The 27681-nt window shown below is 48.1% G+C and overlaps 1 protein-coding gene across 3 annotated transcripts in view; it reads right to left on the reverse strand.

The window, feature by feature from the left end:
- Positions 1-27681, reverse strand: part of ZNF532 (zinc finger protein 532) — a 107895-nt gene that overhangs the window by 38026 nt on the left and 42188 nt on the right. For 2 of the 3 annotated variants that reach the window (XM_029922035.1, XM_029922034.1), the window contains 3 exons: positions 19217-21579; positions 5637-5818; positions 1152-1328 (listed from right to left, as the gene is read on the reverse strand). In XM_029922035.1, coding sequence (XP_029777895.1) covers positions 1152-1328; positions 5637-5818; positions 19217-21562 — 2705 coding nt within the window. In that variant the 5' untranslated portion in view covers positions 21563-21579. The remainder of the gene's footprint in view (positions 1-1151; positions 1329-5636; positions 5819-19216; positions 21580-27681) is intronic. The other variant, XM_029922036.1, reaches the window with a different exon arrangement.

The raw sequence follows: 27681 nt of genomic DNA on the forward strand, positions 1-27681 counted from the left end.
GACTGTTTAATGAGAATTCACTGAAGTGCGTCTTCAGGATCAAGACGCCAAGTCCTATACAGATCACCTAATCTGCGGTCTGAGGACCCACAGAGCTCAGAGTCAAGGTCCAACTAGAACAGAATCCCATTTTATCATAGTTATATTGTTTTTAGGAAGCAGGGTCACCCCTATAGTGTCCAGTCATTCCTATCTCCCCAAACTGACGCTTACGACACAAGCCAGACATACATAACGTGGAATGTCTACATCTTCCCTCTAAGGTCTCCTGGACTGTGGATAGGGAGTGAAACCCATCAACAGATTTGGGCAGCAAATCTAGCCTCACGTACCGACCAGATTCCATACGGCCGTGAATAACACGGGAATCAAAGGGGTTTGACCGAGAGCCGCTAATCCAGCACCGTCCACACAATGAAGAGGAAGTGAGGGAAGGACCAAAACCGCCGAGCCCTCTCCGCCTCACACGGAATCTGGGACTGAAGCACTACCCTCACTTTTCAGGGGAGATCTCACAGCTGGTGGGGGGGCAGGGCCGGAGGACTGCACCCAAGGCCCGCGGTCCCCTCTTTGTTGAGCTGCCCGTAATGCAGGCAGGCAGCCCCCATCTGCCAAAGCAGATGTTTCCCCCGTAAGGACTCAAGAGAGCAAAACCTACAAAATGAAGAGCAAGATAAAAAGGCAAAAACAAAGTCTATTTTTACTACCCAAGGGCTTAGACTGGCTAGGAGGTTAAATTCAGCAAGCAGGGCTTTAAACTGACTTCGTATTATGAGTGTCACGAGAAAAAGCGTGTCCCTGTGAGGAACTACGTAAACACGGAAAGAGGGCCATACAGTTCCCAGAGAAGTTAACTGTGAAACTCGTCGTAAGAGAAAGAACCAAAATTGATAAATAAGTCACCTGCTTCATAAAAAGCGGAAAACCAGAGCATAAATAGTAAGTGACATTTTTTTTTTCTGGCCAGAGGCTTCACCTGGGAAGAGCTGAACGGGTGAGGTGGTGATGGGCTGTGGGGCTGCACCTCACGGAGCCCCGGGACCCGCGCGGTGGCCTATGTCTTCATCTCGGGTTTCTTCCACAGAACTACTCCTTCCTCTAAGGCACTAGGTAAAGCAGTGGCAGAAAAGTCAGAAGGCAGCAGGACTTACTTTGGCTCTCCTATCTTGACGCCAGGATGCTGCGTGTAGGCATGGGAATGTGTGCTTGGGGCAGACTTAAACGCCATAGGACAAATAGGACACTTGTAGAAGACTTCACAGTGTGAGCCCTGGATGTGAGACTTCAGAGCGGCCACGTCAGAGTACACGACATTGCAATGGACACACCTGCCAGGAAAACAAACACGCGGTCGTCAGCACGGGACCCTCACACACGTGCACCTGCACCATAAAAGTCAGGTAAAATGAGCATGGTTTAATGGCCTCTTTAAGGTTTCTAATGGCTACTTTTGGAAGTATGTTTTGGGGTGTTTTTTTTTTCCTATGTATAGCAGATCAAATTAGTTTTCATATATTTAAGAAGGAAGATCGTGAAGAAGAAAAATAAAACTCAAACGGTCTGATCCTTGGACAGCTTGAAAACTTTCAGGAGTAAATACCCGAACACCAGACTGTGAAGAGACGAATGGATCATGGGGGCTGTATGAGGGCCAAGGGACATGGCAAGACCTCATGACTTGTGACTCTGGAGAACACTCCCACATGCTAGATGCTCACACCAGGCCCTGAGGTTCCTAACCAATGGCATTTCCAATGGAAGAAATATTCATGGCCTCAACCTTCATGCCATCAGTAGAGGGGAGAGAGAATAAATCAGTACTGGCTCCAAAGCCATAGCCACGGTCTCCTGGTGCACACCGATGTGGTCAACCTGTCTGGAGGGGAAGGGGGCCCGTGGGGTAGAGAAAGTTAACCACCTGTGCTGTTTATCTCCTGGAAAATAAGTTCAAGTACACTTACATTCGTTTTAGAAATAACATGAATTATAAACCTCTGAAAACAACATCACTATGTAAACTCCTTTCCAGTTAACTTCTTTACTTCTTGAGTTTATAAATTATCGGATTAGCTTGTGAACTGGTCATGTCTAGCCCCGCAGAAACCAGCTCTGACACTTAGATACCTTTCTCCCCAACCGCATCTTTCTCGTGTAGGGACGCTCAACAACACTTACGACACATCCATTTGACGGTCGCATCGTCCTCTGTCCACACCCGAAAACTACTTCAGGGTGGTCCCTGCAGATGCTTGAGAGTCTACAGAGATAAACCTGAAATGCACCTGAGCGGACACGCTCCTGGAGTGAAGGTGGGAGCTGACGTGAGGCAGGAGGGCTGTGGGCGGGGCCTCACACCTTAGTCTAAGGTACTTCCATTCTTGGAACCTCCCTCCCGAAAGCATGTGGGATGCTTCCAATGTCATACAGGAGTGGCATTCTCTGCAGTATGTGGGTTCTATGAATGTTAAGCTTGGCAAGCACTTCACAAAAATCGTAATTAATGCTCTAACATTTTAAACGACTTAGGGCATCATGTTTGGCAACCTATACATTAAGGACACTAAAAAATAATAGGAGAATAGTTAAGCTCCTCTATCTTATCTCCTTATCTCTTTTTGGCCATAAAGCCACCCAAGCACATACTGGAATTATTTTGGGTTAGCCTGAACTTGGGTTGTCTTGAACAGGTGACTGATCTTCTCTGGGCGAATCTCTCATTCGTAAAATGAGAAGAGCTAAACTCAAACACCTTTTAGTTCTTCCCACCCCTGGAAGCCTAGGATTCCTAGGAAAGAGGAAGATCACAAAGAACAAAACTGGGTGACCGATGAAACAGGAGAGTCTGGATCTAGACCAGCATCATAAACAGAAAAACCTTCCCACCGAGGGGAGAAAGGTGGTGTTCAAAGAGTGAAGACCCAGGAAGGTGAAAAAGAAATGAATTCTTGACATTCTCTCAAGTCGCCATTAAAACTGGAAGATTTAATGTTGACGAAAATAAGCAGGAAGTTAACGCATCAACCCGGCAGTTGAAGGCGGGGTCCAAAAAGCAACATGGGGTCCAAGAAAAGAAAGCAGAGAATTTAAAAAACAAAGTAAGAAGAGAGAGAGTTATAAAATACCTGCTGACAGGTGGAAGAAAAGGTTCAGAAGCAACAGAGACCAATTGGGAATGGAAAGGAGACAATTTGTAGGGTTCATGCAGTATCTTAATGCTACTAAAAATCCAGCCTATAAATAAATATTTCATATATCCGAGGTCCCTTGTGTTCTAGATACCCATCAAGTTTCTCTTTATGTAAAAAAAAGTTTTTATTAAAAAATGTTTTTAATGTTTATTTGTAAGAGAGAGAAAGAGAGAGAGAGAGAGGGCATGAGCGGGGGAGGGGCAGAGAGAGCAGGAGACACAGAATCCGGAACAGACTCCAGGCTCTGAGCTGTCAGCACAGAGCCCGACATGGGGCTCAAACTCACGAACCGTGAGATCGTGACCTGAGCAGACTGAGCCACCCAGGTGCCCTCCAACAGAATTTTCTTTAATGTTTATAGTACAGGTCCTACAAATCCCCTTTCTAAACGCAGATCCAATGGATCAAGAAGTAGGAAAATTCATAGAAACATTTGACTTTTACCAAATCACCCAGGAGCTGGGAGCGACCCACTCAGTACCCGGGAGATGCGATGCGCCTAAGGACAAGGCACACTGAACCACAGAGAGGGAGCCGTGTTCGACTTCTCTGGCCCAAGAAAAATCAAATGGGAAGTGACAAAGTATAGAGCCATAATAAGGCCACGAGGCTGCTAAATCCCTATCAAATATTAGACTGGACCATTATTTAAAGCACCAGGAAGGGGGAAAAAATCAAGGTCAATTTTTTTCTCCCACCTAAAGAGGTAAACGTGAACTAAGCAGAGTACACACAGGGTCATATCTTTACAGCTCTTCTGAGCCTCGAGTCCGAGAAAAAAACCTGTCTTAAACACAAAAGTCCTAAAAACTCAAAGTGCCAAATTTTAAGTAACCCTGTGAATGGGGGGAGGGTGGGAAGAAAAGTAAGGGATGGGCTTTCCAGTGAACTGATTACCTTCGGCCTGACGGCACAGCCTGTCTGAGTTTAGGAAAAACACCAGGAACAGCAAGTGCAGCAGTCTTGCTTCCTCTATTCATTCCAGCCTGAGTTTACTTTCCTTACACTCAAAATATAAACACTGGCGGCAAGTCTGGCATCTTTGTGAGAGGGAGCACAGCACCGAGACACTGGCAGGGCTGCTTTCCATCATTAAACCAGGACCCCGGCGGTCATCGTCTGAAAATACGGGGGGAGTGTGTGGGTTTTGTGGAATCAGGGGTATCTTCGATGTGTGACTCGCCCCTAAGCTCTGAGAGCATGTGTCCATATGACCTTGTTCTCCTCAGTCACCCTTTTACAGACAGAGGCACCACGGCATGGGAAGGGTACATGAATTACCATAAAATTAGGGGCCAAACTGGCACCAAAAAGACCTCTAGTCCCTTAAATTGCAAACCAAACGCTTCCTACTAGGGTAGATGCCAATGCATCAAGCATGTGTGCTTCTCAGGTTTGGAGGCACAAGGTAAAAACGTGCCCCGAGTCTCTGCTAGTGTCAGAAAAAGGGGACCGAGCCACCCAGGAACCGATGATGCTACCCCCCTAAGTGTCACTGAAATAAAACCATCCAATTATACCGAATAGACTTCATTTTGTAAAATACCATAACTGTATCATAACTGAAAGATAGCACTGTGTATTAATAGTCTAACGTTAAAGTGACAGGCAACCAAACAGTTAAACACACAGTACAGTAATACCTCTATTAACAAAGACACTGTGGATCGGTGACCTGTCTCCTGGGCTGACCTTCGTTGGGTCAAAATATAAAAGGCACAGGAATGCGTTTCAGAAGGTCACAGAGTGGAAGATAAAGTTCAAGGTCATCGTCACTCAATACCAGCTAAATGAACAGGAGATTTGCTAGATGTTGTAAAAGACGAGTCTGAGATTCGCAGGGGGCAGGGGGCAGTGAGAAGGGCCATTGCTAAGAGGGACACAGAGGCGGCGTGCGGCCTGGGCTTGGGGAGACGGGGAAGAAGGGGACAGAGGAAGTTTATCCGGGGTCTGGGGTGGAAGGTTCTTCCACAAAGAGCGCTGTGAGGAAGGGACAGACACCCAATCCTTGGACATGATGAAGTACAAGTAAGGGACCATGCACCCCTTCTGTTTTGATCGGAGGAGACGTGTTAAGAGGGGAGAGAAATGCATGGTGCCCTTGCAGGGGTTAAAGTGCAGAGAGCATGACAACAGGGGGACACTGAAAAGGGTGCAGGAAGAAAAAGTTCGAGCAAGTTGATCAAGGCCGAACCTGGCCACATGCACTAGTTTTGGCTAGACAGAGGGGCTCCGCTGACCCTCAGCTTTGTGGGGATGGGGGGGTGGGGACACCACAAGGACTCGAAAGGGTCATCTCGACCACAAACAAACAAGGCTCCTGGAGAATCTGTTAATTGAGGTATCACTGTGGGACCCCAAAAACCGCGTGCGCACAGGCCACGCGCGACGCTGTGCGGTGACAGGTGAACAAGGCTTTCCCGGCACGGAAGCAAACGGTATACTGACCGAAAACCAACTCTCCGCGTGTAGTGCAGACAGTTCTTGGTGACGTGGCTCTGGAAGTGCACCGACCTGCAGACGGCCCCGCACTCGGGGCAGGTGTAGGGAGATTTGTGCTGATGGATTCTCTGGTGTGACGCGTAACTGCACTGGTTAGGAAGCAGCATCTGGCACACAGTGCAAGTCTTCTAGACAAACCAAAGGGGGAGACAGGGTTGGTCCTACGAAGTACTTTCTAAGACGCGAAGAAGCTTGGTTACACCCCAGAACAAATGCACGTGGCTCTTTTCAAATACTGCTATCACGGATTCCAAGTCCAAGGAAACCGCAAACTTAGAAGTTACACTTTTAATGTAAAATCCCTCACCCCGTGCAATCGAAATGATAGGTACTGCGTGGTCAGGGGCGTCCCAAAGCATGAGGTTAAGAGAACGTCAGCTTCGGGCAGACGTCCAAGTTTGTTACTTTTGCATTTTGTCTACTTAGTGCAGAGAAGGGGATTTAGAGGAGATATTCTTGCAGATGACCATGGCAAATCAACATTAATGTGTAATTCCAAGTTCAGAGGCATCTATCTCCACAGGGGCCAGTTCCCACAACTCCTAAAAACTTTCTCCAGAATAATAACCAATTAATTAGAGACTAATCCCATTTTTTTTCCCTTCCTTTCTTTCCCCCGTCACTTCTGTCATCTGAAATCTAAAATACAGAAATGCAAAAGAATGACCACGGCAGTTCATTGCTCTTTTTCTGCTTGAATTGGTCTTTCAATGGATGGGCTGGACATTATAGGATTTATAATTCAAACCAATGAACTCAAATTCAGAGACATAGATTTAGATATTAAACGGAAACTTGACAGAGCTTAAAATCCAGCAGTCACATACCACATTAGGACAAAAATGCTCTTTGGAAAAGGCCCCACATTAACGAACCAGGAAAAACTGAAACACGCTATTTTTCATCCCCTTACATGTGAGCGGTAAATGTGGCATATTTTTAAAACCCCAAACTGGAAACTTAAGGTAAATATAAAGGGAGGACTTATTGTGTCCACTCCAAAAATAAACCTACCACAGTAGGAGATAAAGCGTGTTCAAATTATAGTTAGCTGTTCATGCAAGAGGCACCTACGACCTTCCAAAATGTCCAGCTGGTACTAAAGTCCGTTAAAGAAAGCCTCACGATACAGACTCTAGCTAAGACTCAAAACGATCTTTTAAACTGATGACAGAGTTGTAAAATTTTAAGAAGACTTCTTTTAGCCTTTGAATCTAGCCCCCCAAAATTAAGGATTAAACTTCTGAGCGATGGAAACTACGGAAAACCAGAAAACTCACTTGAATATTCTGTCTGGGTCTCCTCCTGAAAAGACTAAAATACAAACTTTATCCCACAACATGTTTATTATAATCACAAAATAAGAACATTACAGGCAGCTTTGAAGAGGTTCGCGTCATTGAAAAATAGTGTTCCTTCTCTAATCACACATATAGCAAAGGTGAAAACAAGCCACCACACGGGAAACCGAGTCACGGCTTCATGCATTAGAAGATCCTGGTGCCGTCTACGTTATCACAGGTTTCTTTGAACTCAAGTCTTCTATTTGCTTTCGCCACACGGTCATTAATCCCAGGAAGTGAGTTACACCATCTGCTTTTCCACAGGCTCCTTAGATATGGACCCCATTCCGCTAGAGGCCGAGTGGTGAGCTAAGTACTTTACATACATTTAAATACAACATCCCATTTAATTCTCATCACGATCTATGAAGTAGGTAAATGAGATCACTGGGAAGCTGTGTACATATTTGGACCTGAGAGCTTATTATTTCATCTATCAGAACTGCCGGACAGATATGTTGGGATCCAAGGGGACCCCATCTCCACAGCTTCTCTTTGATCTAAAAGCAGCACGGTCATGCTATTTTTTTAAGAGGGGAAAAACAGCAACACAAATAAAAGAACATCTAAAAAGGAAACAAAGTCTGCATTCCATAAATGCTCAAAGTAACTTTCACATGATCTTGTGTCAAGATCGATCAACACATAACCTCCACGATACATATAAAATTCACAATGAATTATTTGCTCTTCCCTCTTGGACATTTACGTATTTATATATACATACACAACTATGTAAAACAGTCACGGAAATACTGGTAAGTGAAACGGTTCTGTTGCTAGCAGGTTCCCTAAGAGAAGTATTGACATGATTCAAATTTGAGAAGAGATTTTAGGAACTACTGAGTGTTCTTTACAACAGAAATTGTGAACCGCAAAGACTGTGAAAGATGTGTTAGAGTAACAGATACCAGGGACACAAACCAGCGGTTCAATACCGACCTTGCTCGTACCCACTTCCGGGGGAGGCGTCTGACGGGGCGGTGGGGCCCGTGGGGCTCTGTGAGGGCTGCTGGAGGCCAGGGCACCGCCCCTCCCACCCCAATCCCTGTCTAACTCTAGGTGCTTGTCCTCACCCATCCCTCCCCTCCTCCACTGAGGCTGCTCACCAACTTGAGACACAGAAGTTCAAGGAGGAATTGGGAGCCAGTACACACTACTGCCCCAAATCAAAACGCTTCTGTGTTTCGCAATTACTGAAATGCATTCAGTCACTGGGGAAGCACACCGGATCAGGACCTAATCTTCAGCTTACACACGTGGATGCGTATACGTTCATGCACATACGCTCCATTTCCTCTCGCGTTTGTCTCTGGGTTCTTGTTCCCACTCCTTGTCTCCGTGCCACTTTGAGAAAAAGCATGGTAGTCTGGTTGTAGACATTCTCCTCCTTGATGCCTGTGTGGTATCGATAGTTTTAAACTCACCTGACTGGTACCTAACTGGACTCCCTGGAATTTTTTTTGTTTCACTCTCCCTGCTTCTAGAGAATGCTATCATACCCCTGCTGCTCGAGACAGTGGCGCATGTCACAGCACTAAGGAGAATCTCACTGGCTTCTCTGGGATGCTCTGAATTCAGGACAGTGGCACCCATTCTCTGGATTGGGGGAGGGAAATATTAGCACCTGGGCATGCCAGGATTTCTTTGTGGTCTAAAAGAATATGACTTTTCTTCCTTTTTTTAATCAAAGGAACTAAAATGGGTCTTAGACTCTATTTCTACACTGTACAAGCTAAGGTTATTTACAAGAAGTTTAATGTGATGATACCTATGTCTTGATTAGAAAAAAGTAAACAGCTGACCCTTGAACAGCGTGGTCTAAACCGCACAGGTCCACCTCTGTGGGGATTTTTTTACAGTGGAGTGTTGCAGTGGATTTCCTCTTCCTTGTGATTTTTCTTAACATTTTCTTTTCTCTAACTTACTTTATCATAAGGACACATATGACGTACACAACACTATTAATCAAAACCAAGTCTTTATGTTATCGATCAGGCTTCCGGTCAACAGCCGGCCATTAGTAGGTAAGTTCAGGGGACGCCAAAAGTTACATGTGGGTTTCTGACCACGTGGAGGGTTGATGTCCCTTACCCCCAACGTTGTTCAATGGTCAACTGTAATGAAATGCACTTAAATGGTTTCATGTGTCTTCTGACGCTTTACTTCTATCAGAAAAAGGATATTTTCAGTACTAAGCTACTGAATGGTTAATTTCTACTCTGGGGCATACTCATTTGCTCAGAGAACTGCTACTTTTTAAAGATATGACCTTTCAATAGTCAAGTAACATGAGCAAGCTAGAGGGAGATAAAGGAGTCACACCCCATTAGTGACAATTACTCGTCCTGTGCCCTCTCTGCCCGGGCCGGGCACCACCCCCGGCGGCGGTGGGTGCACAAATGCAGGCTGGGATGGGGGGCCCTGGGGCGCATCCCGGCCCCACTAAGGACTCAGGGATGCCTGGACTCGGCAGCCTCGTCACACCACGAGGAATCCTCTGAGTCATGAGAAAAATTCTGTGTGTTTCAACTCCTGTTTTAAGGAGGGATAATGCCCTGGGAAAGAGGAGAAAAGCTGGAGAAATAGGAATAAATGCACCGTGTCTTGTGCTTACATTTCAAACAGACCAAAGCCGGCAGCGGCCTGCGGCAGTGAGCCTGAAGGCCAAAACACAGCCGATTTAACAGGCAGCCCCTGTGCTGTGTCAACGGTTCCTGCCTCGTGGACAGCAGTTTCGTAGCCTTGCGCCTACAGCAGAATCACTCCCCTCGCCCCAGTAATGCCAGCAATAACAAAGTGCACCAGTTTGCTTTCTGGCTTTCACAGCCATCCAGTTTCACAATGAGAATACAGACAAAGCGTTTCACGTGCGATCTGCCTTCCGCCAGCAATGACGCGATGGAGGATGTCTAGCAGAAGTGACTCCACATACTTTTGTTTCCTAAGCTGGTGGGTTGTTCTTTCCTCCAATCGTTCTGCTACACTAAAACCTCCTACATAAGAGCTGAGAGCTATATGAGCGAGTTTACAGAAAGCAGGAGGGTCAGCACGTGTGATCTACTGAGAGAATAATCGTGGGAGAACATGCCAACTGGGACAGGACTAGTCCAACGGGAACTGAAAGTATGTGCTCAGGAGCACAGGACCAGGCAGGAGGAGTCTACGGCCAGTAACAGGCTGGGCGGCGGGTGAGGGCACGGAAGTGGGCTCCACGGTTTCCAGAAGCGGCTGCCTGAGCACAGCGTGTCTAGAAACCGGGGCTGCTCAAGAGAATGCAATACACATGCTGTGCTGTGCTAACAATGCCCAGAAACTAAACAGAATCAGCAAGCCCTTGAAAACGAGGGTCACTGCAGAAAAGTCGCCTCTGTCTGCTGGCCTGGCTAGAAGCCAAGAGTCCATTCTCATAATTCTTCGGGTCCCTGCTACCGTAAAACGCTTCTGTATCTTCGGTTATCAGTGTGACGAAGCGGAAAGAACGATGAGCCAGCTAGAATGAAATCTTGCCTTGAGTCCCCGTCCTGCCCCCCACTGGGCATTTGTTTCCCCAACTGTAAACCGAAAGGGCTGACCACGGGACCCGTGACATTCTCGGATTCTAACGCTGGTGTCAACTCTACAGGAAGAAGAGCTGATTCCGCCAATTAAGAGGTTATTACGCTAGGTCTGCACTTGGCTAAATTCAGTCACGGTTTTACTGAGAGGTGAGGCAATGACATTCCGGTACATTTTAATATCAATTATTAAAAATACAGTTCTCAGCTCTTAAATACTTCATGGAGCACAGGGAAGCTTCTCCACCCCTCCACCTATGCCTTTCTTTCCATGTGCCCCAGCGCAAGGATTATTATAATCAGACTGGCAGGAATAAAGACCTCCAACCAGGGCAGATTTACCAGTGTTAGAAGTCAGGGGCCCGCGTGGCTCCATTTTTATAGCACTGCCTGGTCCCATGTGGCTGGGGAAGGGAACCACCCAAGATCCTCTGGGCGATGAGCAGACGCAGGCAGTGCAAGCCAGGCCAAGCTGCTGAGGGTCGTGATGCCATCACATGTCTGAGTGTGACGGGACTCCGTGACTTGGATTCTGCCCTGGGGAATGTGGGGCCGTGGGCCTTGGGCCAAACCACACCTTCCAATCTGGCTCTTAGCAGAGACTTGCACCTGCGCTGTGCCCAGCATGGGGCCGGTTCACAGTACGGTGGGTGGCACTCTGGGTTCTCGGTGGCAATCACTACATTTGTATAGACTGTCCACAGGATAGCCACGGGAGGGGAGTAACCGGGAAGGCGGAATTCAGCAAAGGCCACCAAAACCTTACTTCGTCCCACTGCATTCTCCCAACGTCTCAAAGGAGAAACATACACATGAGGGAAGGCGCCGGAAGGAGATCCGGCACACGCAGCCACGGCTGGGGAGAACAAAAAGAGGGACCCTTCGCCGGGCTCCAACAAGCACCCTAGGAAAACGCCTGGAAGGACCCATTCAGACAGCAATAGGGGTCAACATTGCAATGGGGAGAAACGGAGAGAGGAAAGGGTAAGGAATGATCACTACACTTGGGCCAAGAGAAAGGTCATTCCCAGGAGCAAGGTGGGCTCCACAGGTGACGGGGGAAAGGACGAGAGTCACCAACACATTCCTAACGGCCTTCGCAGGTGTGCTCTGGGCAGGGGCAGTGTCTGAGACACAGAGATGAGAGGAAACCGGGGAGTCAAACAGGGTGCTCTAACTCCCAGGACACCTAGTTCCAAAACTCAACCGAGAGTCACAGGCCGGAAGCCTAGGGGCTCTACCCTTGAAGACAGAGCAGCTGCAGATGGTGTTTAAAGAGTGAAACTTCCACTTGCAGGAAAATGGAATGGAAGTCCCCTTCCCTAGCCCCCGACTAAGCACAAATGACACTCCTGAGCGTTGTCTACAAAACAAACGTTAAAAGACTCTAAGAGGAAGAGAGAAGGCGGCAGGCTGGCCAGGGGACTCAGGTCCGTATCAATGACACAGTGGTAAGTTCTCTGGGTTTCTTTTTGCCTCCTTGGCCCAAATTTGGAGCTCAAGAAAGTGGCAACTCAGAAACGCCAATAGGGAGGGACAATAAAGAAAAAAAAATCCCCAACAAAAGCCTACTATTTCTAGCTAAAGGGCCGGGAAAGGGGCAGGCTAACAAAATTGAAAACTTCTAGACAACTGCTACTCTACTCCAGGCCACGCACCACAGGAAGTACTGTGGCCCCACACCCACCACACCAAGGGCAGGGACAGCCCAGACCTCCACCCTCTCACAGCTGCATTAGGTTCTCCCAACACCCCTGCCCGGATGGTGGCAGAGAAAGCCAGCAGGAAAGTGGGGCTTTCATCCCTATCAAGTGACGGAGTCCCTAACTAGCCCAGATGTTTAAAAACAAACAAACGGTATCTAGGTGGCTCAGTTGGTTAAACATCCAGCTTCAGCTCAGGTCATGATCTCATGGTTCGTGGGTTCAAGCCCCACGTCAGGCTCTGTGCTGACAGCTAGCTCAGAGCCTGGAGCCTGTCTTCAGATTCTGTGTCTCCCTCTCTCTCTGACACTCCCCTCCTCACAAGTCTCTCTCTCTCTCTCAAAAATAAATAAAACATAAAAAAATTTTAATAAATAAATTTAAAAAACAAAGCAAAACCAACAACAACAAACTCCAGGTCCAGACAGTTTCACTGAAGAACTCTATCAATTTTTTTTAATGAACATTAATTGTACAGTCTCTTCCAGAAAATGGAAGAGAATTCTTGTCAGCCCATTATTTAAAATTAATATTAACCTGTCCAAAACCACCAAAGACAGTAAAAAAATAAAAATAAAAACAAAAGCGAAACAAAACTATATGAATTCACATGTAAAACTCTAACACAAAATATCAGCAGATAAAATTCATAATATATAAAAAGAACTACATAGGCTGACCATGGGGGAATGCAAGGCTGGTTCAATACCTGAAAAAACCACTCAAAACACTGACTCCAATAAACGAGTTCAACAAAGGCATGACATACATGACAAATATAGAATAATTAACAGGGGTGCCTGGATGGCTCAGTCGGCTGAGCGTCTGACTTCAGCTCAGGTTATGATCTCACAATTCGTGGGTTCGAGCCCCATGTTGGGCTGTGTACTGACAGCTCAGAGCCTAAGGCCTGCTTTGGATTCTGTGTATCTCTCTCTCTCTGCTCTCCTCCACTCGCACTGTGTTTGTGTGTGTGTGTGTGTGTGTGTGTGTGTGTGTCTCTCTCTCTCTCAAAAGATAAAAAACACTAAAAATTTTTTTAAAAAAGAAAAATTAACTGTATTTCAATATATCAGTAATGAACATGTGAATGCTGAAAAGCACACTACCATTTACAATTGTTAGAAAGGAAGGAGGAAAAGAAAGAGAAAAATGGCATTTAGAGGACCTATATGATGAAAACCACAAAATGGTAACAGAAATCAAAGATGTAAATAAATGGAGAGACATTCTGTACTCATGAACTACAAGACTCGACGCAGTAAAGATATATCCAAGTTTAATGTAATTCCTATCAAAATCCCACCAAGATTTTTTTGTAGATATGGACAAAACTATTCTAAAATTTATATGGCAAGACAGAAGAACTAGCTAAAAAAGTCTGTCAACTATCCTATTTTTAAAAAATTAAATTATTTTGAGGACAAAAAGAACAAAAACCACAGGTAAAAAGTGACACTTTACAGTCACTCCAGTCAAGATTCTGGTATTGGTGGAGGAACAGACGTGTTAATCAACATGAGCACAGAACCCAGAACTAACCACACACAAAGATGCCCAGCTGAGGCACGCCTGGCCGGCTCAGGTGGTAAAGCGTACAACTCTTGATCCTGGGGTTGTGAGTTCACGCCCCACACAGGGCACAGAGCTTACTTTAAAAAAAACGATGCCCAACTGATACTTGACAAAGGTGCCAAGCAACTGAGGAAACACAGGAAACAGAGGAAAGACAGTCTTCGGGACAAATGGTATCAGGGAAAGAAGATGCGCACGGGGAAAACAGACAACCACAGAAAACTCAGTGTATGTCTCCTACCTTACACAACAACTAACCCAAATGGAACATGGGCTTAAATGTGAAACCCAAGGGGCGCCTGGGTGGCTCAGTCAGTTGAGTGTGTCCGGCTTTGACTTAGGTCATGGTCTCGTGTTTCACGGGTTTGAGCCCCACACCAGGCTCTGTGCTGACAGCTAGCTCAGAGCCTGGAGCCTGTCTTTATATTCTGTGTCTCCCTCTCTCTCTGACCCTCCCCTGCTCACATTATCTCTCTCTCTCTCTTGCAAAAATAAATGAAATGTGAAACCCAAAACCATAAAACTTTTAGGGAAAAAACACAGGAAAAAAAATTTCAGAATCTAGAGCGAAAAACAGGCTTGATGCCGAAAGGGAAAATTGTGCACTGGACACCATCAAAATTGAAACCGTCTGCTCTGCCCAAGACCTGCTTGAAGATGCAAAGGCTCAACTGTATTTCTGTAAAAACTTTTAAAAAGATGGAAAGACAAGCCACAGCTGGGAGAAAAGACTTGCAACAATACCCAATGAGGGACTAGTATTTAAAAAACTCAACAGTTAAAACACACATGTGCACGATCTAATTACAAAATGGGCAAAAGTGACATTTCACCAAAAAGGATATACAGAGGGCACTTAAACACAGGAAAAATGATGTTCTAGGGACGCCTGGGCGACTCAGTCGGTTAAGCGTCTGGCTTTGGCTGAGGTCATGATCTCACAGTCCGTGAGTTCGAGCCCTGCGTTGGGCTCTGTGCTGACAGCTTGGAGTCTGGAGCCTGCTTTGGATTCTATCCCCCCCACCAGCCCTCAGTTGTCCTCTGCCTCCCTCTCACTCAAAAAATAAACAAACATTAAAAAAAACTTTTTAATGAAAAAGATATTCTAGATCATGAGCTACTGGAGAACTGCAAATTAAAACCACAAGCAGCTATTTCACTTTTACCAAAATGACTAAAAGGGCAAATACCACCACCAAAAGCCGGTGAGGATGCGGAGAAACTGGACCAGTCATCCGCTGTCGACCGAATAGGAAATGAGGCAGCCATTCTGGAAAAGAGTTTCTCAAAAACATAAATGTGCAACTACCTTACAACCAGCAAGTGTGCGTCTGGGCTTCCATTCCAGGTCCACACAAAACCTGTACACAACTGTTTAGAGCAGCTGCATTCAGAATTCACCCCAAACTGGAAAGAATGCAGGCATCCTGCAAAGCCCGAAAGGTAAATGCCCTGCGGTATGGCCTCGGATGGAACAGAACTCAGCGATTTGAAAGAACAAACTAGTTTCTATACCCGCGGGACCTGGATGAAGTCTCGGGGACTGTGGCTCCAGGAATAAAACATTCCTGAAATAGCAACACCGTAAAGATGGAAGAGATTAGGGGTTGCTGGGGGTTAAGCAGTGGGTAGGGGTGGCTCTAAAAAAGGCAATGTGAAAGCTTCCAGTGGTCGTGGAAACCACAGTGTAGATTCACTGCATCGATGCCAATATCCCAGTGATGACGACTGTCCTACGGTCTGCGCAGCGTGCTACGGGGAGAGAGTGAATAGAGGACACGCAGGACTGCTGTGTGACTGCACATGAATCTAAAATTATCCCAAAATGAAAAGTTTAACTTTCGGCACCCGGGTGGTCCAGTCGGTTAAATGTCTGACTTCGGCTCAGGTCATGGCCTCACCGTGCGGCGTTTGAGCCCCACATCAGGCTCTTCGGTTCCTCTGTCCCCCTCTCTCTCCACCCCTCCCCCACTAGTTCTTTTTCTTTCTCTCTCTCTTTCTTTCTCTCTCTCCCCCTGTCAAAAGAAACAAACAAACTTTAAAAATAAAGTCTGGGGCACCTGGGTAGCCCAGTTGGTTAAGCATCCGACTTTGGCTCAGGTTTGAGCCATGCATCGGGCCCTGTGCTGACAGCCCAGAGTCTGGAGCCTGCTTTGGACTATCTCTCTCTGACATTAAAAAACGTTTTTTTTTTTAAGTTTAATTTTAAAAATTCAGTGATCTGAGAAAGACCAGAACATCAGCACAGAACCCTGCAGGAGTATCAGGTAAAATTCTGACATGACCATGGTAATTACAGGTAGAGGCAGGGCAGCGGGGAGGCAGGGAAGAGGGCAGGAAGAACATCCCGCTGCCCGTGAAGTACTACGCACTGTCTCTAGGCCCGGTCAAGAGCTGGCAGGCCATGAACGAGGGGGAGTGACAGCCCATAGTCGTACCCTTGAACCTTCAAAATCAGCAGCAGCACCAGGGTCAGTGCAGGAGTCGGCTGTGGACGGTCCCCGACTTACGGCTGCCCTGCAGGCCGAGGGAACCCTGCCCTGGAAAGGGCTAACTTCACGCCAGAGTCCCATTCCAGAAAGAAGAGCCAGGGTGGGGGGCCATGGAGGGGGGGTCCCTACAAAGGGGAGGCAGTCCACTCTCTCAGTTCACCGATGGATTACCAAGAATGTGAAAGTAGCAGAAGCAGAAAATAGATGTTTAAATACCAGGCTGCGGTGGGCAAGAGACCAAAGGTGGGGTTCAGGGGAGAGACTGCTACTTGGAGTGCCATTAGCTCAACCTCAGCGTTTTGTTAGGAGACGGCTGTAAGTGCTGTTCTCAGAGAGGGGCCGGTTGCCACAGCCAGACCTTGTTGTCCTCCATTGATCTGAAGTCCACAAATTGTAAACTGGCCACAAGTCTCGTGAAGAGCAAAGCGGAGAAGGTCAAGTGAAGAACCTGCCCTCTTCTCTCTTGTGCTCTGCCTGCCGTCGGCCCCCAGCTCTCCCACCAGCGTCACCAAACGCCATACCAGGTGACAGCTGTGGGGGAGGCCCCCCTCCCGGCATCGCTGCACTGGGGGCTAGCGCAGAACAGCAGTGTGGGTCCTACCAACGCCCTGGACTGAGGAAGAGACTCAGCGTTGGCTTCATTTAACCGAGTGCTGGCGAGGGTCCCACAAACCACCGTGCTGAGCAAGACACAAGGCCACCGCTGGGTCTGCGGAGAACCCCGCGCTGGCCTAGTGGGAGAAGACGGGGAATTAAGACGCCCGTTCTGGGCAAGGACTCTGGCAGGAGAAGGGGAAAATGGGAACAGAAGGAGTGGACCATGGACACGTTTCTGTTGCCAACCAGCCACGCCTGGATGTGCAGGCAGACGAGGTTTAGGAGCATTAATACGAACTGAGTGGACACTTGGCCAGGCAGAGCCGGGGAGAGAAAATACAGCACGGTGGGGGGTGGGGGGTAAGGGGAATGTCCTGCTCGGTGTATATTTGGCCCTAGATTGGCGTTCTTCTGCCAGACTCATTCCTAAGTATTTCAGGTGAAACACGCGAGCTACGTTTTACACTGGTTCCAGAAAGACACCGAAGTCGAGGAGAGCAACCACACACACACACACACACACACACACACACACACACACACACGTGTGCGCACACAAGAAGGTGTTCATCTCCTTCCCGGAGGGAACTCTCCACCCCAGTTAGTTTGACCTGAGTTTGGCTGTTGAGCCTGAACGGTCAAGAGAGAACAAAACTAGGGGAATACACAGAAGAAGGAAATGTTCTCCCTCTCAGCCCATGTCCTTGTCCCTTCCCAGAACAGAAAGATCCCAAAGAGAACGGACTATGGGAAGGCAGCTCTAAATGCCAGCTCGTGACCCGCGCACACGAGCTAGGCGAGACATGAAGAGAAAGAGCCCTGGAAGCCGGGCCTCGCTCGGCCCCCCACGCAGAGTACCAGCAGACGTAGAAACGAGGCAAGAGAGCAAAGAGAATGAAAGAAATGGGTTTTCTAAAACTACATCCTTTTAAGATGGGAAGAAATACGACCTTTCTGATGAAGCGGTGACAAGGCCCGAGGGCACCCAGAAGGAACCCACGCACTGTCACCAGAACACACTAGGAGGGCTACGTCAGTCGCCACCTTCCCTCACAAGTCAGCCACTTGACTGAGTGCTCCCCCGGCCGGGCCAAGGAAACCTAACATCCGATGCCGCAAGAACGCTCTCAAAACTCTGTCATTTCCATCTCCGCTAAACTGAACATCCAAAGAAAAAGATTATCGAGGTATTCTTGATCTTCTGTTCCCCCAACTCAAATCCTACAAAGAACTTATCTCAGCAGGTGCCCTTGAGGAAAGGGATCACGGCGTCCACCTCCCAGTCAACAAGAGGCAAATACAGGAAAGAGGACCACTGCTGGGTCCTCACAAACAGAAGTTCGAGCCCGTTAGTAACTCAAACTAGCACCCCCTCCCAACTTTGTGAGCTTCCTGGTTTGGACAATAAACTGTACGGTCTGTCTGGCTTGAATTTGGTTCATTCAACACGTGCAGTTAGTTCCAAATAAGTATCATGTATCTGCAAAACACACCGATCCATCTACTGGCCAAATGGTGGCTCACGGAGAGAAGGCGGTGACAGAAGACAAAAGGGCTCACTGATGTCCACTGTGACATGCACTTCACCCACATCAACCTACACTTCACCACCAAAATAAAAATAAAATTTTTAAAAAGCTACACAGAAACGCGAAGACATCCTGTTCAAATGGAGACCGTTTTCCATTTGTAGGCTAAATTCATCATACGGAGGACTATTATCAAACATACTTCTGGACCAGCACCTCTAGGACTGGCCGGCACGCCATATAAGTGGGTACCGATTAAGTCTGTTTGACTGTAAAAGACAGTAATTATGAATAACAGGAATTTTTGTAAAGCCCCAAGTTGCCAGGAATAACCAGGAACGGTTGTGATGTAACCTGATACAATGCCATGATACTGTAATTGGCCACATCTCAGACTTCCCACACGTCCACCAACGACCCAACAATTAAGAACGCATTTATCCCACATCTAGGTCGCCATAACTCAACTAGTACATAGAGTTTCTGTCAAAAGAAAAATCATCTTCCAAAGAAGTTGTTTATAAAATGAGACTCGTTATTTCAGCGTTGTTCAAGTCTCTGAAAACAACCCTTTGTCTAGCGCACTCGCACACGCACACGCGCGCAGACACACACACACACACGCACTCCCATTTAATGGAGTTCCCACCACTAAAACCAAGGGCATCGTATTGAGCACCCATGTCTACAGATTCGTCACCGAAACACCAAAACGGAAGGGATACTCTACTTGTCCACTCGTATCTGCAGCTTGCTGGAAGTGTGTGGCCAGCGACGTCTCGTCCTGGAAAACTTCGTTACACTCCAAACATTTCAGACTATGCCTACAGAGCTTGGATGGGTCTTCGTCTAGAGGCATAGCTGGAATGATGGGTGTGCTGGAGGGAGCGGATATGACTGTCCCCGTGAGGCCAGACTGAATCTTCGTTACAGTGTGCGCGCCGGCTCCCGCGGGGCTTGGAAGAACAGAGGACGGGGGGGAAGTATTGCTTGACGGAGGGACAATCATTTGATCAGCTGGGACTGGCTTTAAAATCAAGTGGGAGCACTGCATCACAACCCCCTTTTCCTTATGCCCGCGGGCATGGGAGAGGAGACTGCACTTGTTGTAAAACACGAGGTTCTTGGTACAGTGGTTACACGTCACCTCGATGCGCACGCTGCGTCGGTCGTAGTGCTGGGTCAGGCTCTTCTCCAGGGCGAAGGAGTCACCGCACTCCAAGCACTTGTACCCGCGGGTCGGCAACGTGATGCCTGCGTTGGCAGGAGGGCTGAGGTTGGGGATGTAAACTGGGACTGGGTTGACGCTGCTCAGCACCTTGTTGAAAGCTTCCACCACGGAACTCTGCAGGGAGGACACCACCTGGACCCGAGACACCTTTTTGGGTGGCTGCGAGGCTGCCGCGCTGATTATTGCCTGCTTTATTTGCTGTTGAGGTTTGGTGAGCACTTGGCGAAGCTCGGAGGTGGCCTGGGCGCCCTGAGGCAGAAGGTTAAGGTTGGCTAGGTGCACAGTCTTTGGCACGAGTTTGGCGTTGGCCAGGCTGGACGCCGGCACCACGACAGTTTGCTGCTGGATGGCGTTGGCGGCTTTGATGATGGCGCTGCTGGCGCTCTGAACAGAGGCAGCAGATATGACCGTGGCTTTGACCGTCGTGTTGTTAGCGAGCTTCAGATTAATGACCTGCGAGCCTGCTGTCTTCACGGCGGACACGGGGAGGAAGGCAGTTGCCACGGGCTTGATGGTGACCTGTTTGGGGGTCAGCTCCGCAGGGGCAACGGCGTTGGTGACCACCGCCGACTGCAGGGGCGCTCTGGGCGGGGAAGAGAGGACGGCAGCCGAAGCCGGAGAGGACAGGAGCGACGTCACAGACGCCATCACGGACCCTGCCTGCTCGGAAGGCTTCTTCCCAGAGTCGAAATCGACCTCTGGCAACACCCTGGTCACGGTTCTCTTTATTTCCCCAGAAGACGTCTTAATGGTTTTTATGCGGACTTTGGGGATTGCTGGTGTCGACCCTGCGGGAGAGGACGGCGACCCCTTGCTGCTGTTCTCGCTGGAGATGCTCCTGGGGCTATCTGGCTGCTTCAGGGACACTTTCTTTGTCCCGTCGATGAGGCTCTGGGATTCAGGAGACTTCTCCATGGCTCTGGGACTGTCATTCGCTTCTTTAGGTAAGGGAGAGGGCCCCCGGGATTCGGTCACCGGCTCCTTGCAGGAGTCGGAAGCAGCCTTTTTAGCACTCAGTGCTGCTATTGCAGCGATACACGAGGACAGCTTGGACGATGGCTTTGACCGCGGCAGCGCGACGCTGCCGATGCTGGGTTCGCTCTTCTCCGAGCTTGGCTTGCCGTCGTGGGCCCGGTTTTCAAGCACCTTTTCGGAGTTTTCCTTCAGCTTATCCTCTGCTTTTCTGGATTTGAAAGGTTCGTAAACACTCAGATTTATGGAATTTGTTTCTGTTTCTCTCTTAACAACTCTGTTTTTATCAGAGTTGCCTGCAGGAGAGATTCCGGTTTTGCTCGAGCTGTCCCCGCCGAGCGCCTTCGGCTTGTCATAGTCCTGCTGGGCGGCCGACCCCGGCAGCACGTTCGCCCGAAAACCGGGACGCACGTCCTCCTTGTCCGGGGGGTCGTCCACTTCTATCTTCTCGTCATCGTCAAACTCCTCAGCGCTGGAGATGGGGCTAAACTGGCTGAACGTCGAGTCTTTCAAAGTCACCTCCGAGGCAGGCGCGTCACCTTTCAAGGACTTGGACCCGTCTTTGCCGTAGCCGTCGAGGGAGGACGTGCTGAGGAACCCGTTGTGCAGGCCGTTGCCCGTGGGATTGTGGCCGTCCTTCTCGGCGCCCTCGGAGGAGTCGATGTTCCGCACGTTCTTCACGATGACGCTGACGCCCACGTCGGAAGAGGAGGGTGTGTGGGAGTCCTCCTCGCCGTGGGCGTTCTGCTTGATGTGGCTTTCCTGGTCCTCGTGTACAGACTCAATGGCTGCTTTCGGATCGACCATGTCTGGGATGTCAAATGCTGCCAAGAGGTCATCAAAGTCTGGGGTCTTCATATCCCCCATGGTCATGAATTTGATCAGATGTTCTGTTAAGCGAACAGAGATAATTCCGTCAGCAACGAAAACTTGGAAACGATGGGATAAACATCCCTATAGGATTTACACGCACACAGTGATGACGACCAAGAAAGAGCAAGCCGATAACTACGCTTCTTAAAACGAGGGGACTGACTGAACAAACGTCCAGAGATTGTGTGGGAAGCCCTGATAACTACAGCTTCACACTAATGTCTCCAAAATGCTGCAGAGCACTCCCAGGAGGGCACGGCTCTAACAGGAAGGAAACTGATTAGAACTGGGACGGCACAAGAAGTAGGTTTCGCTGTAACACCCAGAAAGAAAGCCATTCATCACCAGATTCATCATCAGACTGTTGCCACAAAAAGCCATTCACAAGCCTATTTCGGTCTCTATCCCATTCAATTCTCGTGGCACAGTTAGCACTATTACAGCCACCACCACGGTTGGCCTCTTGCATGAAAAGGAATGTTTGACAATAAAAAATGACAGATTTCCGGGAGGCCTGGGTGGCTCAGTTGGTTAAGCATCAGGCTTCGGCTCAGGTTATGATCTCAGGATTCGTGGGTTTGAGCCCTGCATCGGGCTCTGTGCTGACAGGTAGCTCAGAGCCTGGAGCCTGCTTCGGACTCTATGTCTCCCTCTCTCTCTCTGACCCTCCCCTGTTCCCACTGTCTCTCTCGGTCTCTCAAAAATAAATAACGTAAAAAAATTTTTTTTAATTACAGATTTCCATTCTCCCACAGAACAAATAAGCATCCCAACCCATCACATAAAGTCTACTGCTGATAAAGTTCCACTTGAGGTTTAAAAAAAAAATCCTCAGGGGCTTACTCCATCAGTTTTTACTGAAACCTAATTTTCTCTATTATGTTAGGGAAAAAGTAGTCTCCTGGTGGAAGAGCATGGCGCCCCTTCCTTTTCCCTCTCTGGTTCACTGCTGTTAGCAGCTAAGGTAACAGACAGCCGCTTCCTGGCTGCCACGCATCCGGCACAGCGGGCCACGTGGCTGTGACAGCTGAGGAGAGCCCTGCCCCGCCGCCACTGCTCCCCGCACGTGGCAGCAGGGACCCAAGGCCAAGGGAGGCCTTCTCCTCGGCCTGGGGCTATGTTGGGGCGGGAGAATGCTCTGTGAGCGTCAGGAAATCCTGGGCAGGAGGAGGACAGAGTTTTAGGAAAATGGACAGTCACAGCCACTATGACAGATGAAGGGTTACAAACCCATTAAATGCTTGGGGCCTTCAAAGGGCCCCACCTACAGAGGACACGTGATTGTGAAGATCAGACGTGAGTCCACCAGAAGAGATCTCTCTCCTGCCTGATCTCCAGAGCACTCCACCTGTGTTTCTAGCGGTTTCTGGTATGCAGCACGGCATGTATGTACAAACGTGTATACATTTGTCTCTCCGCTCCTGCTCGCCTGTCAGCTGACTGACGATGACATCTCCCTCACGTTACCCCGTAAGAGCCACATGACCACCACACCACGCGCCAGCACAAGGGATTTCTATCAGGAGGCGGGGCCTAGACCCAGCGCCACCCCTCACTAGCTCTGGGATCCTCAGGAAGGGAGGGCATCTCTACGGGCCTATTCCTCCCTCTGGCAGCGGTGGGAGGCACGCAGCCAGGAAGAGAGGGAACATAGGAAACAAGAAACCAATGTAGAAGGGAAGCGGGTTATAGTTAATTTTAGGCAACATTCAATGGAAGAACCAGCCTCATTTGTAGATACATGCTCCTATCCTCTTTCCTTTTCAATACTCACTCTTGTTCCTCATTTAAATCTACTTCAAATCTGGGGCACCTGGGTGGCTCACGTCAGTTAAGGGGGGGCACCTCGGTGGCTCAGTCAGTTGGGCGTCCAGCTCCGTCTCAGGTCATGATCCCCCGGTTCATGGGTTCGAGCCCCACATCGGGCTCTGTGCTGACAGCTAGCTCAGAGCCTGGAGACTGCTTCAGATTCTGTGTCTCCCTCTCTCTCTAACCCTCCCCTGCTCGTGCTGCCTCTTTCCGTCTCTCAAAAAAATAAATTAAAAAAAAGAAAGTCAGTTAAGCATCTGACATCGGGTCAGGTCATGATCCTATGGTTCATGGGTTCAAGCCCCGTGTCAGGCTCTAGGCTGACAGCTAGCTCAGGGCCTGGAGCGTGTCTTCAGATTCTGTGTCTCCCTCTCTCTCTGACCCTCCCGTGCTCGCACTGTCTCTCTCTCTCTCTAAAAAATAAATAAAAACATTTGAAAAATTTAAATCTGCTTTAAAATCACTGAGAGATGGTCTTCCACGTTTTACTAAAGTGTTTAATGACTTTTGAGAGGGGGTATAATCTGTAAAAGATCATGCATTCCTAGCAAAAGTAACTATACAGGGGTCAAGATAGAATTTCTACTGAGATAACAATACGCATCCCCGTGAAAACTCACATAAACCACAGATCTATCCACAGGCGCTGAGACACCCTCCTCAGCTTGGTCACTCACTGTGAGACGCAGCCAAACACTTCTAAGTATTTGGATGGGAAAAACTACTATTTAAGATGAAATCTAGGGGCACCTGGGGGAACTCAGTCGGTTAAGAGTTCAGGTTCAGTCATGATCTCGCAGTCCGTGGGTTTGAGCCCCTATCAGGCTCTGTGCTGACAGCTCAGAGCCTGGAGCCTGCTTTGGATTCTGTCTCTCCCTCACTCTCTGCCCCTCCCTCATTTTTGCTTGGTCTCTCTCTCTCTCTCTTTCTCTTTCTCTCCCTCTCCATCTCTCAAAACTAAAAATAAAAACACTTAAAAAAAGATGAAATTAGGTGATGGGCATTAAGGAGGGCACTTGTGATGAGCTTTGGGTGTTGAATGTTAAGTGATGCATCACTGAATTTATTTAACTCACTAGAATTTAAATAAAAATTTGAAAAAAAGAAAAAATTAATAGAGTTGAAACCAACAAGCACGGTTCAACAGGAATGAGTTAAAGAACATATCACGTCTTGGTTAAGACAGAACTAAAAAAGCCCCACGTACATTTCCCCAGATGGTGTGTTTAGCCCAAAGAAAACACCCGGGGATCCACAGTCTCTCAGACAGGGGCCCGTGGGGCCAGACAGAGAATAACATATCCTCAGCATCAAACGACAGCCCAGGTACCAGGTGTGGAGGAAAGAAAACACCAATGGTTCTAAGCGTATATTGTGAAAATACCCACGACGAGTCATACCCAGGGCAATTTGGGATTATGATTTTCTTCTTGGAATGAAATTTAACATTTAAACCGCAAAATACGGGAAATGGAAACTCCACCTGCCAGATTAATACCCACGCAAGAGTCCACCCACTTAGGAACAATCCCTGAATGTCATTACTTTTATTTTTAAGCAGAAAACCAGTTACAGATAAAAACTCGCAACCAAATCGCCATTAGCAAAGCAGCCATCCCTGGGGTTGGGGTCGGTTTTTACCAGCCATGTTCACCCACGTTTGCAGATCGAGGTTCTTAGAGAACTCAGGAGATAGAATCATGAGCTACCTACCTACCTCCCAACTGCCACCAGAGTTGAAAGGGTCTGAAAAGTATTTTGTTTTTTTTAATTTTTTTAATGTTTATTTATTTTTGAGAGAGAGAGAGAGAGAGAGAGAGAGAGAGAGAGCGAGAGCACAAGCGGGGGAAGGGCAGAGAGAGGGAGGGAGACACAGAATCCGAAGCAGGCTCCAGGCTCTGAGCTGGCAGCAGAGAGCCTGACGCAGGGGTCGAACTCACGGACCACGAGATCATGACCTGAGCCAAAGTCGGATGCTTAACTGAGCCACCCATGCGTCCCTGAACACTGTATTTTTAAGTCACCGCTTATCCAAAGCGTGGACCAGGCTTCAGACGTCCCGGGTGGTATCTGGGCTCTGCCTCGGTCTCTCCATCTCCTTTCTTGCAGTGACACGGGACTTATGGCATGTGCTCCCCTCCTGTAACTTGGGTGAGCAGAAGACATCACGTAGTTTCACATCATTCATCCCAGAGGCAGTCGGCTCAGGAACAAAAAGGACGGTAAGAGGCCAAATACCCATGGGTGGCAGGCCCAGGCCACGCGATGGCAAGAAGCAAAGCTTGTTGAGCAAATGACAGCTCGGATCGCAGTGTAACTGACAGGTACTCTTAAGAATCCTCGGGAGATGAGTAAATGGATCTTACCACCTTCCTCTCCGGTGTGCACGACAGGGACCCGCCGGACACGGGAGGACGGTCCCCACCATGCTGCCCGCCCTCTCCTACCCAAGTACAGCAGAGCTAAGGCTTGGAGAACCCCAGGGAGGAACCCCAGGGGCTGAGAAGACCTTCCTGACACAGGAGCAACTCTTTCTCTGCAGCGAGGTGGCCACACACCCTGCTCTCCTGTCCCCGTCCCCCTGCGTCACGTCAGTCGCTTCAGTTCTCTTGCGAGAAGAGGGTGAACTTGAGGGGGAAAAGGTAAGAGGGAATCGGCAGTGGTTTCAAAAACCAGGAGTCGGCCCCCCTCGTTCACCTGAAAGAATATGAAGGTTGAAGGAAAAGAAAAAGCATGAGAGCAGAGCCCAGCAGGCTCAGAAACCCGAGCTCACCCTGCGGGGTTGTAGACTTGTGTAAGGCCTCACCTCTGCGGGGTTGTAGAATCGTGTAATGAATCTCATGCTCTGTAACTTCACACTCCTTTTATGGTTCACAGAAATGTTTTCCAGACCCACAATCACACTGTCCTATTACCGGGCCCCTTCCCGCATTCCGGAAAGCAAAAGCAAATTTCCCACTTGAGGCCAGAAAATGTTTCACTCCCTCTTCACGGCCCAGTTACATCAGGTCCAAAGAGCAATGTTTACATTTGAAAGCGCTGTCCATTTTTCACCCCAATTCCGAGGTACCGCTGTTTTGAAAACATTACAAAAATAAATTTCAGTCTTCTCTTTTAAACGGTAATAGGGGCACCTGGGTGACTCACGGAGTTAGCATCCAGACTCCTAATGTGGGCTCAGGTCATGATCTCAGTCGGAAGATCAAGCCCCAAGGTGGGCTCTGCGCTGACAGCACGGAGCCTTGGGATTCTCTCTCTCCCCTCTGCCCTCCCAGCTTGCACTCGCTCAAGCTCTCTCTCTCTCTCTCTCTCTAAACAAACGATCCAGTAAAACAGAAAGGTAACAGAGAGAAGACTGACTTTAGCTTCTCTTTCCCTGCACAGCTTGACTATCAGACAGAATTCGCTTTGGTTACTGTAACAATGTCTTTCATTTCATTTTTACGCTATAAAACAGATCTTCTTTCCAAGGCAATAATAGCCTTTTAATTTAAAACTAAACCCCATATAAATAACCTATAATTCACTAATAGCATTTGTGCTTAATGTAGAATGTCCTTTCAACCCAAAGACATTAAAAATATCTGTGGGGAGAATGCAAGGCCTGTTTACAAAAAAGGAAATTAAAAGAACTCGGGTCTGTCACGTGATCACTTGATCCTCTCCTATGACACAGACCGAACATTTCCTTTTCTACCAAAGCCTTAAAATTACAGAAAGCTAGTTTGTCTTTGTTGGCAAAAGTCCAAAGTTATCAAGTCAAAAGAAAGACTCGAGACGAACCGTTTCACTCTTCTGTCGCACTTCTTACACTTTCCGATAAGAGAAACCGTTCTTCATGGAGTGGTTTCCCAGTGTTAAACTAGAGAACGGCAGCAAACAAGGCGCAGGTGTCACCTTCCCAGTGAAGGCTGAGTTCAGTTAATCCCCAGGGATGTGCCTCCGTGAGCCTGACCCAGCCTGGGTTCCGCTTCCGAAATAGACATGCAAAGTCAATCTGGCCGGTAAATACACGTCACGTTCCCCCATTTAAATTTCTTTCATGAAAACTAACAAACTCTAAATCATAATAATCCTGGTATACACTGACCACCTTGTAGGTATTATACACACTTTCCACAGAACTATAATAATACAAGGTCTGTTATTCTTTCGGGGAGACCATATTTGTCACTGTTTTCTAGAAATAATTCAACAGAGTAATGAGTCTAACACATATTTCTAAACCCCTTGCCTTTCCCTCAAATATAATATGTTCTGGGGTGCGTAAGGGGCTCAGTCGGTTGAGTGATGGGCTCTGGCACAGGTCC

The sequence above is a fragment of the Suricata suricatta genome, chromosome 14 (assembly GCF_006229205.1).
Source record: "Suricata suricatta isolate VVHF042 chromosome 14, meerkat_22Aug2017_6uvM2_HiC, whole genome shotgun sequence".
NCBI classification, from domain to species: Eukaryota; Metazoa; Chordata; class Mammalia; order Carnivora; family Herpestidae; genus Suricata; species Suricata suricatta.